At 40.5% G+C, this 16,749-nt stretch overlaps 1 protein-coding gene across 1 annotated transcript in view; it reads left to right on the forward strand.

Moving 5' to 3' along the window:
* Nucleotides 1–15,612, forward strand: part of LOC105381051 (immunoglobulin superfamily DCC subclass member 4) — a 60,446-nt gene extending 44,834 nt beyond the window's left edge. The window contains exons 8-24 of the mRNA XM_048621875.1: nt 1,751–1,915; nt 2,122–2,188; nt 2,380–2,577; nt 3,007–3,180; nt 3,552–3,719; nt 6,283–6,400; nt 7,551–7,697; nt 8,176–8,306; nt 8,666–8,721; nt 8,804–8,908; nt 9,408–9,507; nt 9,958–10,112; nt 10,602–10,722; nt 11,201–11,297; nt 11,546–11,603; nt 11,891–11,983; nt 12,186–15,612. Coding sequence (XP_048477832.1) covers nt 1,751–1,915; nt 2,122–2,188; nt 2,380–2,577; nt 3,007–3,180; nt 3,552–3,719; nt 6,283–6,400; nt 7,551–7,697; nt 8,176–8,306; nt 8,666–8,721; nt 8,804–8,908; nt 9,408–9,507; nt 9,958–10,112; nt 10,602–10,722; nt 11,201–11,297; nt 11,546–11,603; nt 11,891–11,983; nt 12,186–12,413 — 2,181 coding nt within the window. The 3' untranslated portion in view covers nt 12,414–15,612. The remainder of the gene's footprint in view (nt 1–1,750; nt 1,916–2,121; nt 2,189–2,379; nt 2,578–3,006; nt 3,181–3,551; nt 3,720–6,282; nt 6,401–7,550; nt 7,698–8,175; nt 8,307–8,665; nt 8,722–8,803; nt 8,909–9,407; nt 9,508–9,957; nt 10,113–10,601; nt 10,723–11,200; nt 11,298–11,545; nt 11,604–11,890; nt 11,984–12,185) is intronic.
* Nucleotides 15,613–16,749: the final 1,137 nt, after the last annotated feature.

The raw sequence follows: 16,749 nt of genomic DNA on the forward strand, positions 1-16,749 counted from the left end.
GTAAAGGGTTTAGCGTTTTCCTAAGTTTAATGCATTCGAGCACCAGTGATTGTTTTTATCTGGAAATGCCTAGTTTTATTGTTTTGTGTAAATGACTACGTTTTTTATTAAAATGTATCTTTTTTATTAAATATTTAAACTTATGTACCTGCTTAGGTACCTACTTAAGAAAATAAAACTAAAAAGTCTTACTTGAAATCCTGAAATAAAGTCAGATTTTTCCATTTGATCAAAGTTCAAACTGTGTTTTATCATGGTCACCCTAAAACTTCAATTAACATCGAAATCGGAACGATTGAACAAGTTAACAATATGCCTTCGGCAAATTACAAAACAGCGAGCGTTTGTAAACTGCCGACGCCGTATGTAAACGGCGAGATCTTACAAATTGCCTGCGACATATACATGCATTCGTAAGTTTATAAGTTTGATTGATTGTGTTAAGTAGGTATGTATTTATTTTAAAGATGGGTAAAGGTCTGTAAGCTAGCGAGAAAAATACAATTCAACTAAATTAGCTAAACTTTAAGAGTGCTTGTAGGTAGCAGTAGGTTGGTACAATACATACTTAGCACTGTAAGATTGTTCATGAACATGATGTTAATATTATCCTCACTCCTCAAGTGCTCACTTCGAACGTGGGACGATATCTGGGAAACGAATACTTTCTGAGAAAGTTCACAAGATTCCTCAATTCAGAGTCTTTGGAAGTCTTTCCGTATATTATGATATAATTGTATTACTTATGCGCTGCTTTCGTGACATTTTAACATTTACAGTAAAAGGAAGAAATGTTACTCAGGTATTTATTTATTACAAAAACTTCGCTACATTACTGTACTTATATGATACGTATATTCTTTTAAGAAATAGAAGTTAGTTATCCTGTGCTCACTAGGGTTGTTCTAAGTGCTTTATTAAAATATATCTTTGTCCAGCAGTAGATGCTTATTGACAGCTGATGATGGTGATGGTGATGACGGAGGAATGTCGAGGTTCCTGTATAGCTCTCATTAACTAAACTAAAAAAGCTCTGAAAACAATAATTAACTTATTTATGTCTTTATAAGTATAAATAAAAATCAGGAAGTAATAAAAAACATGATGGGATAGAAATTAAATTGATAATTGTATTGTCGATCAAGCGGGCCTACTCGTGCCACTTCTGAGAATTTGGGCGCAAATTATCCGCCCTGTAGCAGCAGATGTAATTAAATACCTTCAGAGACAGTTTCAGGCTGAAAGGTTTCTTTCAATCGACGGCCGTTCCCGGAACGAAATTATTAAATGTCTTCGCATTTCCTCGTTTTGTAACTTTCCGTTGTTTCTCCGATGGTGATTGTAAATTAATCGCGTTTTTGAATGTGTGATACTGTTATGGATATTAAACTAACACTTTTTGACATTTTCTAAATAAATGTCAACTTTTTTAAAAGGATATTGCCATAAATATTTTCTATAAGTACATACTGATGTCTGTGAGTTGTCTTAACTTCGACACAATCTACCTATACATAGGTTAGAAATGGTTCGCTATACCTACTTATATGTGACATTATTAGCACTGATTTTAATTTCGCTGCGTTAAACTCGTAGATAAGGTCGAATATTATTGCTTTTTTACCTTCTTTCAAATGCCGTATCGTATTTTGCTAAGGAATTTTAAGATCTCCTCAGATTTGTTTTGTTGTATTTTTTTGTGTGTTCCTTTAAACACCTTATAAATATCTTCGTCCATCCTTATCACCAGACATGGTCAGTCTCCCTGACCGAGCCGGCCGTGATCACGATCCCGCCGGTCAGCAAGGAGGCGGTCCGCGCCAAGACGGTCCGCTTCAACTGCACGGCCGAGGGGCGCCCCACGCCCAACGTCGCCTGGTACAAGGACGGGAGGCGGCTGCCGCTCACGGGACGAGTGAGTTCGTTCGATTCTTCTTTTTTACACTTATTTTTATAACTTACATAAAACAAAGTTGAAAAACAAACAACATCATTGCATTACAATAAAAGAGTAAGCACAGTAGGCGGCTTTATCGCTAAAAGCGAAATAAAGTTATACTCGTAATCGTTTTCTATGAGTTTTGGGAATGTGTTTTTTACAAGGAATTGTTTATTTTTCAGACAAAAGTGCTGAAATACGAGGGGCGGTATGAGCTCGTCATCAGTACCATCACTTCAGATGATGCCGGTAAGTACATAACATTTTCATAAGCCAACACAACCAATCAAACCTAATAGATCAATATTTGCTCATGATCGAAAATTCCCCATAAATTTTGCAATTTCAGCGCCCTTATGGACATTCCCATCAATTTCACATTCAATCCACATCTTAATTTAACTGACATGTCTAAACCCTAAACTCCCTCTCATCCGCAGGAGTATACCAATGCTTCGCGTCCACCCCCACCTCCCTAACCTCTGCGTGGGCCGCCCTCACGGTCACGGGGTCGGTGGGGCGGGCGCCGCGCGGGCTGCGCTGCCGCCCGGCCGGCGCTCGCTCGCTGCAGGTCAGCTGGCGACACGACGAGCCGAGCACGCTGGTGGCGTATACGCTGCATTATATTAGTCAGTATGGTGAGTGTTGGAGAGCTTCTAGGTGATGCTAAGGAGATTTCTTACAGTTTTCTTCTTCTTTTTTCCTGTTTTTCTTGGACAGAACATAGCGTACTTAATATAAGCCCACCCAACTGTAATACCTATGTTTGACAAATAAATGATTCTATTTCTATATCCGTCCAGAAAAACTCGAGTTTACTGAACAATAATGAGAAAACCTACATACATACTTAGTTGTGTGATAAGACTCATAAACGTGCATAGTGGATATATATACGCAGGTGAAACGATTTCTTGCAGTCTATATTGAGTGACGATTTGCTAGGATTTTTCTTATATATTTCATTACATAAGAGTCTCGCGATCTTCCAGTGCCATTTAAAACTCACCTGGTACAAAAATCCACCAGTAAATCTACAATTATTCTAACCACCCCTCTCTCCACAGAAAGCGTGGGCTCCTCCACGCCGTATCAGCCCAACAACACGGAGGTGACCATCACGGTGGGGTCACCACTCACGCCGTATAACGTGCAAGTGCGCGCGTATCTCACCCCTGGAGGCAGCGGAAAGAATATTGCTAGCGATATGAGTGATACTGTCGTGTGTCAGGGGCAGGGAGGTAAGAGAATATTGAATATTATTATATAATATCTTATTTCATTAAGAATTTGGTCATAAATAAGAATTTCAGGATTGAATTGACAAGTGATCTCTGACAAGTGTTGTCATCCTCAACCATCCTCAACACACAATATTATGATGAAGGTGTTCCTTGAGAGAGAGCGTGACAAAATGAGCTCGTATCTCTCTCGAAATTTTGCTGTCTCTTCAGCAGCACAAACGCCCTCTACTTCCAGTGCCAAAATTCCTGGTCCATGTTCTTCTCACGTGATGGTCAAGAGATCTTGACGACGAGTCTCGAAATGAGCGCTTTATCAACTTTTTGTACCCTTAACTGCAGCACAACTAACTATCACCGTCTTCTTCCAGTGCCCATATCCCTGGTCCGCCTCAACGCCACGTCAGTCCTGGTCTCGTGGGCAGAGTTCAGTGCGGCCACGCCGGGGGTGCGGCGCTGGCGGCTGCAGACCCGGGCCGAGGGGGGGGAGGTGGAGACCGAGGAGCTGGGGGGGGAGGTGGTGAATTATACGTTGACTGGTGAGTGACGATGGCCATGAATGTTGTAAGCCAGCTTTAATTATACTATCTATATAAATTAGGTAGTGAAATGTTTATCGAATGTATTTTTTTATACTTAAAAGCTGGGCTTTTTTACATAATTTTTTGTGATGGACGGTCATCAAACGATGGGGTGATGCAGGGCGTATAGTAACTAATTCATTTAGCACACCATCCATCCGTGTGCCCTATGTCTCATATGGTTTCTACTAAACTGTTAAACCTAAATACAGATATCTCCAACACACCTGCCAAGCTCTGATGAAACAGGGCTTTAAATAAACAGGATTGGGCAGTTCTTCTTTTTAACCTACATAACTTAGTCTCCATCAGTTGTGAAGAAAAAATCATGAGTTTTTCAAATATTTATTTATTTATTTATATTTCAGCGTGCATTGTACTAAAAACACAACGGCTGTGCACGTTTACAAAAATATAAATTTATATTTTTGTATTTAAAATTACGTTACAGAGTGGTAAATCCGCGTGACAGAGGTGTATTTCATACGAATCTTGGCTGTCTCCCGCCACTTCATCCTGCGCATATTCGATAATGTTACAAAAAATATATATAACGACATAAAATATAAAAATTTATTTAAACTCCAGAAGATATTACCTATTTAGTAAAACAAAATATATATTTTTAAATGATTTCAGAAATATTTAAAAAAAATGTTGAAAATTTGTCTCTTACTACCTAATGTTTTAGTAGTTACATTCTGTCACGTAGGTTGCCATTTAAAATATTTGTTTGAGCCACTCGTCCTTATTGCCATCGATCAGAGTTTAGGTCTCCTTTTCCCCCTTGGTAAGATTTCCCCTTTGAGATCCAGACACCGCGTATCGGCCACCCGCAAAGTGTGACAGGAGGTGCGTGTGTTTATTCGGCGACAGCTTCGTCACGTAGGTAATTGTTAAAATAAAATACAATTAAATTATTATTTTGTTATTTACTCATTGGTAATAACAATTACTTTGCAATCAACATGTGAATATTACACTTTATGTTACTGTTTAAATGCTAATCGACTTAGCAACACATTTTACCCCTCTGTCACACGACAAATCTGTCACATTCTTACGAAACACTCCAACCTGAGGAAATTCATCAAAGAAAAATGGAAGAGAAACTACACGTTTTGGTTAAAGTAAGAAGCGAAAGGAACGTCCAATACACTTGCGCTGCATTAATAAAAAGTTTCGTTTGTGAAAAAGGTAATTTCGTGCTATTGTACTCAAGAACAGACGATGAATGTGGTAGACTGTTTAATAAGGTGGAGAATGATTTATCGGATGTTTGATGATAACATTAAAGTCCTTCCAGCTTCTAAGGCAATTAAAAAAGGAAAGAGTATTTTTTTCAAGTTCTAAGAGACACTGCTGTATTTTCGAAATATGGCTGGTTAAAACTTTAACAAATTTTGTAATTTTCCATTAAGTTACTTAAATTTTAGGTTGCCGAAAATATTATTTGTGCAGATAAACACTATTTTATGTAGTTGGAACAAATTTGTCCTTTAAGTTCCTGAAATACGGATATTTCACTCTCCAGAGGTTCTCAAGTGTGATTTCATTAGTTATACTAACAATAAAGATATATCCAGTAATTTTTTTGACTAACTTGAAACCATAATGATTTATAAGTAAGTTACTAAATTATTATTTTTAAATAAAACTGTTTTATTCCATAACGCTGCCGCATATTTAATAGAATAACAACTATGTCACATCGTTTACCACTCTGTAACGATTGGTGTCTCCTGGTAGTCAACTTATTTTTGGTCGTTTATATGTTCTGTTATAAATAGTGCAACTTTGGAAAAATCATATTAAATTTAGTCATTGATGTTAACGTCTATGCTGTTAATTTTTGACTGTAATTAGTAGCGAAAAAATATTTATAGCAAAAACAAGCTTCATTTTAGCTGAAATTGTGACAGAGTGGCAATAACTACTTAATAAATATTTTGTTATTACTAAAAATCCATTCCTTCATATGTTTTCTAAAATGGTATTTTGTTTATTAACGTATCAAAAAAGTTTCATTTTAATCGACGAAGACTATTTCGATAAAAAAAAATAAAAGATTCTGTGACGAAGGTGTAATTTTCTTTGCCTTATCCACGTATTATGTTCTGAAAATCTTGAAAAAATACTTAAACTTCGCGGCCAACCACCTTTTTCGATAGAATAGAAATGTAGCTATCATAAAAATTATTAGAGTTCACCAAAAAGCTAAAGTAATTTTTTTCAAATTCGGGATAATTTTTTATCCATTATGTAGGTTAAAAAGAAGAACTGCCCGATTCCTTTAGTAAATTAGTATTTATTCAAAAATAATTTTGCACAAACATTACGTTACAAATTACAACTACAGAGAGGATAGATTAGTATTCAGTGGCGCCACCTGACGGGCGTGCGACTACAATAGAAATATAAATGTTTCGTTATACACAACAAACTTCAACAAGCTCACACTACGGGCTCTTCTTTTATTGGTGTTTCCGTACTAAAACTGAAACTGGTTTCCCCCCCGCAGCACCCGCCTCCGCCCCGCTGCAGGTGCGCGTGCTGGGCTCGCGGCGCGACTCCTGGCCGCCGCAGGACCTGAGCCTCGTGCGCTGGAGCTCCACCGCGCGCGCCGCCCCCCCGCGCAGGTCTGTACTGAGCTACTGAGTACTGACACTAGTGTCCCCCCGCTGCGGTGAGTACTGAGTACTGACACTAGTGTCCCCCCGCTGCGGTGAGTACTGAGTACTGACACTAGTGTCCCCCCGCCCCACTGCTGGTGCCCTGGATCCACTGCGGTGAGTACTGAGTACTGACACTAGTGTCCCCCCGCTGCGGTGAGTACTGAGTACTGACACTAGTGTCCCCCCGCTGCGGTGAGTACTGAGTACTGACACTAGTGTCCCCCCGCTGCGGTGAGTACTGAGTACTGACACTAGTGTCCCCCCCACGCTGCCCCCCCCCCCCCCGCGCCGCCGCAGGACCTGAGCCTCGTGCGTTGGAGCTCCACCGCGCGCGCCGCCCCCCCGCGCAGGTGCGCGCAGGTCTGTACTGAGCTACTGAGTACTGACACTAGTGTCCCCCCGCTGCGGTGAGTACTGAGTACTGACACTAGTGTCCCCCCCCGCTGCCCCCCCCCCCCGCGCCGCCGCAGGACCTGAGCCTCGTGCGCAGGAGCTCCACCGCGCGCGCCGCCCACCCGCGCAGGTCTGTACTGAGTACTGACACTAGTGTCCCCCCCCCGCTGCCCCCCCCCCTCGCGCCGCCGCAGGACCTGAGCCTCGTGCGCTGGAGCTCCACCGCGCGCGCCGCCCCCCCCGCGCAGGTGGGTACTGAGTATTGACACTAGTGTCCCCCCGCTGCTGGTGCGGTGGACCCGCCGGGGTGAGTACTGACACTAGGGTCCCCCTGCAGCGCCCCCTCCGCCGCTCGTTTTGGGCTCGAACTCTAATATTTTAATGCCTAACCATCGTAATAGAAAAAAAGGCTGAAGGAATCTCGCTAACTTAAAATAAAGGCACCCATAGTAAGTCGATTTCATTGTTACGACGCCGAGCCCGACACACACACACACACACACACACATTCACACTTTTCAAAGCAAGTCAGTTCGCCGCAATTAACCAATTACATATTGCACCTACGCACCCACACACACTCATGTCACCGCCATTGTAGTGCCTCATTTTTTAGTTAGTGAAATTCCTACCGCCTTTTTTTCTACTTAGATGTGCCTAACTATACTTTATTATAGTTTTCAATCTGAACTCAATAATTATGTTCCATTCCCGTCCACAGCGACCTGCAAGCCGTGCCCACGGACGTGGAGGTGAGCTCGGTGACGCCGGGCGGGTTCCACGTGAGTTGGGCGCGACTCGCCGGCGACTACGTGTACATACTGTGCGTCACCAAGGAGGCCAGCCATCACGACCAGTGTCAGGAGACGTGAGTAAAGTGTGATTTATTATATTCCTTTAAAAGTTTTGCAAGCTTTTAATAAAGTCGGTATTAGAGTTAAGTCTCAAACCAGATGGTTTGTTGCTACCATTCGATGGGATCATATTGTGTTATACTCATATGCTGACATTCTTGTCTAAAATATCAAAGGTCCTAAGTTTACTATGTAAGCAAGAGCTTTGTTGAAATAACTTAAGTTACGCGCTACGAAAACCGTAGCTTTTGCTACGCCGCGCCGTAGCAATGCATTCGTGTGAAGCGACTTCAACCGATCTCCTCGATTTTGATATCGCTTTTAACTCAAAACTTGTACCTATAAAAGATAGTATGCCTCCAATCTCCAATTGTACTCCCAATGAAGACCATTGATCAGTTCTATCGCACTATAAACTCCTTCTACAATAAACTAATCCTCCTCAAACTATCTACCCATACCCTTTTTTAACCACATTCTTCCCCCACCCAGGTCAGAAACCTCCCTATCCCTGGATGACCTGGAACCGGACTCAGTGTACGAGGTGCGGGTGCAGGCGCGGGCGGCGGGGCGCGCGGGGGGAGCCTTCTCGCAGCCGCTTGTTGTCACCACGCCTCCCACTGGTAAGTGTTGAAGCTGCTGGCAACTTATGAAGTGAAAGTTATGATCAATTTGGTGTTGCCTGTGAGATTTTCTGTGCCATTTTTTATTTCGGTTAGCGTTAGATTTTCGGGATAGAAAGTAGCCTATTTGTTAATCCAGGTTGTTAGCTTTCTGCATATAAAATTTTGTGGAATTTCGCTGAGTAGTTTTTACGTGAACGAGTAACAAAAGTACTTCACAATTTTTTTCCTTTATTATATTAATACGATACAGATCAGGATTTACTTTCTACCTCATTATAACGTACTGCCCTGTAAGCATACTAAAGTCTGGTCCAACTATTACCACATCATCTAAACAACCTTCCTATCATTCGCAGAAAGTCCTCGTCACTTGGAAGTGTGGTATCGCTTCGTGAACAGCTCTGCCGTGCAGGTAAAAACAACAAATAAATATTCTTTAGATATAAAATAGATATAAAAGGCCCCTCCTGTAACCTCTCTTCCTCTTCCACCAGGTGTGGTGGAGCCAGGGCGGCTGGCACACGGTGCGGCACGCGGGGCAGCTGCGCCTGCCGCTGCACGTGTGGAGCTCCGCCGACGTGCACGGCACTAATGTCACGGTGAGTCACACTGCCAGGGGACAAGGGGGAATGTCACAGTCAATAGCATTGTCAGGGTGTAGGGATGATGTCATGGTCAGCTTTGACTAGGTCGATGAGGAATACCGTGGGTGGATTTAATACATAGTGATAGAGCTGTTTTCACAGTCAGTTGTTACTAGGTCGATATGCTATACCATTGCCAAGTTTGATGCATAATTATAGAGCTGTAGTAAGTGCAGCAGTGATTGGCTTTAGCTTACGTTACCCAAGACCCCAAGGGGAGACATCAGGAAGGATTTGAAGTGACGTGAGTGCAACGCTCTGTAGGCTGCTGAACCAACGACTATAATGGTACCTGATAGTGGATTCGTGTGGAAGGCTGAGATCAGAATATTATGACACTTCGTTCTATCACGACATAAACTTTGCCATTGGGAGGGAAATTCCACTGACCGAACAATCTGTACAATTGTATCACCAATCTCTTTTTCTCACGACACGTGTTGTTTTATTACAGATCGCGATAGACGACAAATCCAACAAGACGTACGTGATGGTGACGGGACACGACCCCGAGGAGACCAGCCGCGTGCTCACCATCGACCACCCACCACACGGTGAGAGGGTTATACGTTTGAACTGTGTGTCTGTGTGTTTGGCAACTTGGAACTTTGGAAGGGATGGATAGATTTATGAAATACTTAAATGGCATACCATGGAAAGTTTTTGTTAGTTAGTGCAGGTAATCAGGTTGGATTATACTAAATATCAAAATACTTTACTTGTCGAAGGATTCCCAACAAAATGGAAACAGAAATATAATATGAGAAATGTCGAGAAATATTGGAGTTGGATACCCTCAACCTCTCCTCAATCTTTAAAACTTTGAAAGCACCTTAACACGCAATATGTATCAAATAATTTGGAGTATTTCCGAGTTTTTTTTACAATGAACACGGTCTTCTTCTGCCTCCTCCAGAGCTGAAGGTTTAAAAGCAAGCGCCTTAACACGCAATATGCAACCTTTCCGATGTTTTTACAATTAAAACTTCTTCTTCTTCCCCCAGAGCTGAAGGAGATGCAGTACAGCTACGGCGGCGAGGGCGTGCGGGTGCGGTGGTCGGGGGCTCGCACGGACCGGTACTGGGTTCGATTCTCGCAGGAACTCACCCGGCCCATGGAGCACTGGAGCGAGGTCACGGTCACGGAGCCCAGTGTGCTGGTGAGATTTACTAACTTTGTACTGATTTTTAGTAACTTTTTTGAACTAAAAATTTTCCTTTTGCTCTTGCTATGTTTATTTTACGTCAGAATCTACATTGTATAGTTAATCTACAGTTAACCCCATGCAGTGATTATCTTAATGCAATCCTGTAAAAGAAATGGTATATTCATCATCACCATAATCGTTCACAGCTGCTATATAACATCGTCGATTCGAGCTGGATATATAGGTTCTCTTAAAGAGCGTCACAAGTCTTGCTAGCAAAAGCAACCCAATTTTTCGCTTGGCCTTTCTAATCCAACCAGCAACTGTCATCGGTCAAGAAGACTTCAGGGCTTTGCACCCAACGTGGTCTAGGTTGGGTCCAGATTTGTAATTAATTCGCACCAGCTCACCAGACACCTTTTACCTCCACTAAGTCCACGAACCTACGTCTCCAGACTCCTCAATAATTCGCTCCAACTAACCACCTCCTTCCCCCCACAGTTACAAGGCCTGGACCCGTCCCGCCCCACCTACGTGATGGTGACGACGGCGGGCGCGCGGCCGCTGGGCCACGTGCTGACCGTGCCGCGCGCGCCCGACCAGGGGAGCAAGCTGTATCTGGGTATGATGCCTTTTTACACAACATTTTGAAAACCACATTAGAACGTCTGCAGCGTTGGGTGTCCATCCTTTGCGGACACGTTTAGCATGCAGTGCGTGTTTGGTCAATGTAGTTGGATGGCCTTAGTTACTGTAAAGCGCTACCATGACACTCGCATCTTTTCTGTATTTTACTATACATTGTATTATTACGGGAGCGCAGAAATCCAAAGCTGCCAATTCTACGTGAAGAAATCCTAGAAATCCTGGGTAACTGGGATGGAAATGGCCGGATAGACAATTTTTTTCCGGAATAGATTACCTTAGTAGCTCTACATAACAATACTCATATCGTCAACTTTGTGTTCTATCAATTATCTATTTGTCAAAGCCTTTGGCACTGTAGCTGCACTACAGAATCTCCATCAAGCCTCCTGTTTATTCCCCAATGCTGAATCTATCTCTCTCTATATGAATTCTATAACATGGTTGTTCGTCAGGTATCGGCGTGGCGGCGGGCGTGTGCGTGCTGTGCGCGTGCGCGGGCGCGGCGCTGTGCGTGTGGACGCGCCGGAAGCGGGCACGGTCGCCGCTCAGGTATGTATAGACTCATTATCATCATCATGATCGTTAATATCAGTTCCGGAAGATATGTTAGTGTATTCCGACATCATATTGAACAATTTTCATAAAATTCGTTCGTTACTTATTCTCCGATATTTAGAAAATTATAACAGGTTTTCTAGATGAAATGCATGTGTTGTTCGTAACCACCACCATAGTCTAATTGGTATGTTAGTCTATGCCACAACGTACCACATTTAAATTAGCTATTCTGGTTTCAGGCCTCGCAGAAGAAATCCTTCTACGAACGAGAGCAATGAAGATGCTTCAGAAATGACGGTAAGCAAATTACTTAACTTATTTTTCATTTTCCACATTTTAGCATACGTTCATAATATGAACTTCATATAATAACCAAACTGCTATGATTTCTTACATATTGGACTACAACATGCTACATGAAGGCGCTACATACGCTGAAGTAGCGCCGAAATTATGATTTGTTTTCAACTGACGGCGCTAGTTCTTCGTATACTTATAGCGCCTGTAGTAAAAAAATATACCATCATACACACCTACTTACAGCTAAAAGCGCATTACTAACATTTGCAATATTTATCGTACAGAACGTGGGCGGGCGGCTGGCCAACGGCGGCGCGCCGCGCGGGGCCGGCGAGCCCCTGCTCAACGGACACGTGCACATCACTGAGAACCCCACCGTGAGTAAATTTAATAACCTGATGACGGCTATGATTGCCCTTAAAAAATCCTAAAATTAAACATAGTACCTTCCCTATAACTTAAATTCTAGGGTTACTAATGTGTAACAGTTTTGCCGAAAGTTTTTATCCCGGTGACTTAAGAATAAATTAATCAAGTAAACAGAACCATCAAAATTCCAACGTAATCTTATCTCCTCAGCTATCCAAAACGCCGAACGGCAAGCCGAAGAAGACCAAGAGCCACGAGCCGGCGTTCGACCTGTCGCGCTACTCCGAGGCGGACGTGACCGCGGAGACCGTGCTGGACCTCACCCCCCGCACCCCCGGCAACGCCTCGCCCCCCCGCGCCAGGCACAAGCTGCCCGACGACAACATGAACTGCCAGCTGGCGCGGCCGCCGCCCCCGCTGCTGCAGCCCAACGGCTGAGCGCCCCCGCGCCCCCCAGGACCACACTCGGGCAGGCGGCCCCCCCTCCGGCTCACGCCGTGTAACATACTTATTGAGATTTTGTACAAAGCACGTTCTTGTATAGCTTAGGAGAGTAACGATATACGAATACGAAGGGTACTAAGATATGAGGCTAGGTATGCGTGAGTAACTTATTATTAGTGTGCTCTAGAGAGCGGGCCGAGCGCCACATCGAATCCGTCTATAATTTTACCTGAAACTATTCGTGATAAGTGTCGGTTTAATAGGTAAGTTAAGGTCTTAACGTAATTAGGAAATGAGTGGCGAAGCCGCCGGCGACAACCCGCGCGGGCCCGCTCCGCGCCCGCGCAATAACTGCTCTGCTTACATTACTTTTCGAATACGCTTTATAATAAGTTATTTGCGCATATTGAGTACAAAGTTTACAGAAAATAGAAACATAAATAGTTAAAGGAACAATGAAAGAAAAAATCATTAGACTTAACCTTTGGGTTGCTTCCTTCTACACGCACTGCTAGCGACATATTCTAGGGTCAAGCGCGAGACAATAACAGGACAGGCCACTGTTTGTAAAATTATAAATTCTAAAATAAATTAAACATAAAAAATAACCATTAATCACAAAATATTATGTATAAAAATGTTAATCAACTCAAATATAGTGCCTCCAAAATTAATACACCCTGTTGATTCCTTTAAAAATGTATTGAAAATAATATATGCAGTTAAAGTTAATATTATAATCACCGTTAGTTCAACATTATCGTACAAAACACTAGACCAAAATGTAACTCCAAACACCCTGTAGGACATAGGTACAACACCCTGTACATAGGAATAAAACTATTTACCGATGTTAGACAAGAATATTCATTGCTATTATTCTTTTTATCCGTGAATTGAGTATCAAAATAGTTTCCCAGTGCCTAGGTAGAATAACTTACTTATATTTTCCAACAGTTGTACAATAACCGTAAATTTCCAAAAATACCCAACTCATACCCATAGTAAATATCTAAGCAATAGCCTTCGATTATGAGCCAAACATTGGCTCCCACTCTGAACATTCCACCCGCCGTTACACTGGTGCCCTATTGTCTCATCATTACACTGATGTCTATAAAATAGTTTTACAATACAATCTCAGAATCCAAGTGATTAATAGATGAAAAAGTGAGACTAGATGCGGTAGTGTGAGACAATAAGGCCACTGGTCCATCATAATTATTATTACTTTTATTCTTATGTACCTGTTAGTTTTTGTTAACGAAACCAACGCACAGTTTTATATCCTTGTTATAGTTTATAATCATATCTTTACACCTCTAATTATAATGCACTCCTCTTGTTTCTTTCTAGATACTTAAAAAAACATAAGTAGATAGATAAAAATAATTCGAAAATAAATTAATCACAACGAACTAAGAATATGAACAGTAAATTTACGGAAAGTAGTATTTAAACCGCGTTAGTGTTATTAAAGTTTTTACCGTATTGATAATATTTATTTTGACTCTATTTTTTTTTAAAGTACACTTAGTTATGTACTCGGGTGGAAGCGAAATCTATCACAATCCGAGTGCGCGTGAAATATCGAGCGATACGACCCGCGCCGGTCGACGACGCAGTGCGTGCGGCAAACACTAGTGCTGCCGGACTTTTCTCTCCAAAAAATATCTTGTTTTTACAAATTAGTTTTTAGCAAAAGTTGTTAACTAATTATGTCAATCCTGCTTTCAGCTCTTATATGAAACTTTAGAGCTCACACTAATGCACTGTTTGTACCTTGAAGTTCGTTGTTCATTATTCCATATCACAATTTTATATCTACCTCATTTACTTCGTTGTAAGTTCTTTTAGATGTTTAAATTGTATGTTGATAACATAGCCCCCTGCTCCCCATTTACTGATTTTCTTTTAACTACTTTTTATACCTACATCACAGTTAGACTATTTTTATTTTTACCACAGACTTATTACAGTATCACAAAAGCACATTCTATTAACTTACACACCGTTTTCAGTAAACATAAGTTTTAGTTTAATCGACAACTTATTATTTGAATAACACTTTCGCCTTCCTTAAATAAACTACTTAATTTTTTAACGGAATGTTAAATGAAATGCACCTAGGTACAATTTACATAAAAATAAGTTGTATATAAATAATATATGGAAGTGGCTGCTTGGGTTATTTTGAAGTCCACGAAGGTAGTTCGGTATGTGTAAAAGACAAATAGTTATAATGATAATAATAATTACTATGTTATTCGTGTAAACACAAAGCAATAGGTTAGTGTAGAGTTGGCTCGTGGGCCAATTCGGGCTGAACAGTCATCAAAAACTTATGAACTTCAGCTCGTTACATTCACCCGTAGACATACATACATAATACATATATACATAATTATATTATAGTACACCTAAGGCACCTATAGCTCGCTAGTTTTTCCCAGTTCCTGTATTGTTGTGGACTTAAAATAAACAAGCAGCGCTTTTGTAAATATAAACAATAGAACTCAGCTAAATATAAAAAGGAAAGCCGATGAAGTACCTGAAAATTCAATTAAAATAAGTAATATAGTCGTAAGGAGTAATGTTAGATCGTATTGTATTGTGTAGACTGTAGAGTGTTTGAACGTCGCTAGGTTTCTCACAGGGTCTAAGTGCTTCTAGGGCTCGAAGAAAAGTTTAAAGCTGGCTTTTAATATTTATATATTTGAATAATATATATTTCTCATCGATCTTCAAGTAAGGTTTGCTGTTGTCTTTCTATAAATTGTTGACGTTATGCTCCGCAGGTAAATAAAATTACGGATCTACATATAAGGAAACGTTGTCGAGTCTGTAAACGTTAACTATATTTAGTATAGTATATATAAATTACCATTATATAAGGACCAACTACAATATAAAGCCGTTGCCTACCATCTTGAAACTTATAACATTAACGATTGTTTAAAATACAAACTGTAAGATAAACTCGCATAACATATTTTTTTGTATCCTCAAATAGTTTATAGAGAACCACTATTGAACGTTAACGGCGAGTCTGTTTTTTATAATGTTAATGATTTATTTTATAATGTTTTTTACAGTTAGTTGTTCATTGGGCTGGCCATCGTTGATATTGTTTTGATTTTTATTATAATTTTATGTTCAGTGCTTCAGGACATTTACGACCAGGCTCTGTAGGCACGTAGGTATCTTATCAAAACGTGAGCGTAATCCCAGCAACTGGTATTTCAAACGAGTGAAACCTTATCGATCTATGCATAAAATAGGACCTAGAATACAAGGTGTTCAATTTATGTTTAGATAAAATTGAAAAATTTGGTCGCTGAAATGAAGCTTTCATTTGTTATGCATTGATTTAATACTGATGGCCGCCCTCACCGCGTCGCGTTCACTCTCGGTTGTGTTTTATATTTATTATTTATATTTAATACTTTGTATTACTTATTGTATTTTTTCTATTCAATTTATCAGATAGATACTTATTCTAAGTTATCGAGTTGACAAATAACCAAATTATGAATAGGTGTTAAACTGAAATCGCAATAATTTACCTGAAAATTGTACAAGAATTTCGTAATGTATTGTAGAGATTTAGTAAGTTAGTATAACCCCCATGCAGTATCCCACTCACATAATGATATTAAGTATTATGCATTTCTCTATTATTTCAAGCTGTATAATTAATTATATTGTTTTTATCAGTGTCATGATTTTATATAAAAAGAACATTTTACATTGGCTATTCCGTCCTCTGAGTTTACACAATTGTGAAAGAAGCCTGAACTTGTGCCTCAACGAATCCGAAAATTTCATCGGAATCTTAACTTTGCAATATTTAAATTAACTGAGCCAGTTTCGGTATTATACAAAACGGGTATCACACGATCCATTCCAAATTAGCTTCTGTTAAGTTTTACTTAATTAAATACTAAACCGTTTTCTTTCTGTTGTAGATTTTAATATGCCTAGAATATTCCCAGAATATTGATCAAGTATCAAACAGTTAAACCCCAGCTCCTATTCATTGTACAATGAACTCACACATTCCATATCCACCGCAATAGTTACAAACCAAACACGATTTTTGTATTTTCATTTACAGAATTAATTTATTATTTTAATTAAGCCTAGCTTAGTTTACATAACTATAATGTAAGTTGCAGTGTTGCAGATATTGTGGCTACTTATTGTTGCTAAATCACACTTTCATATTATCGACGGTGGAAAGGCAAAATGGTTTAAGCGCCATGACATAAAATGTTCACCAGAGCGATTTAAAGTTTGAAATTTTCGAAAAAAAATCATATCTCTGTAA

Source organism: Plutella xylostella, chromosome 6, assembly GCF_932276165.1.
Source record: "Plutella xylostella chromosome 6, ilPluXylo3.1, whole genome shotgun sequence".
Classification (NCBI taxonomy): Eukaryota; Metazoa; Arthropoda; class Insecta; order Lepidoptera; family Plutellidae; genus Plutella; species Plutella xylostella.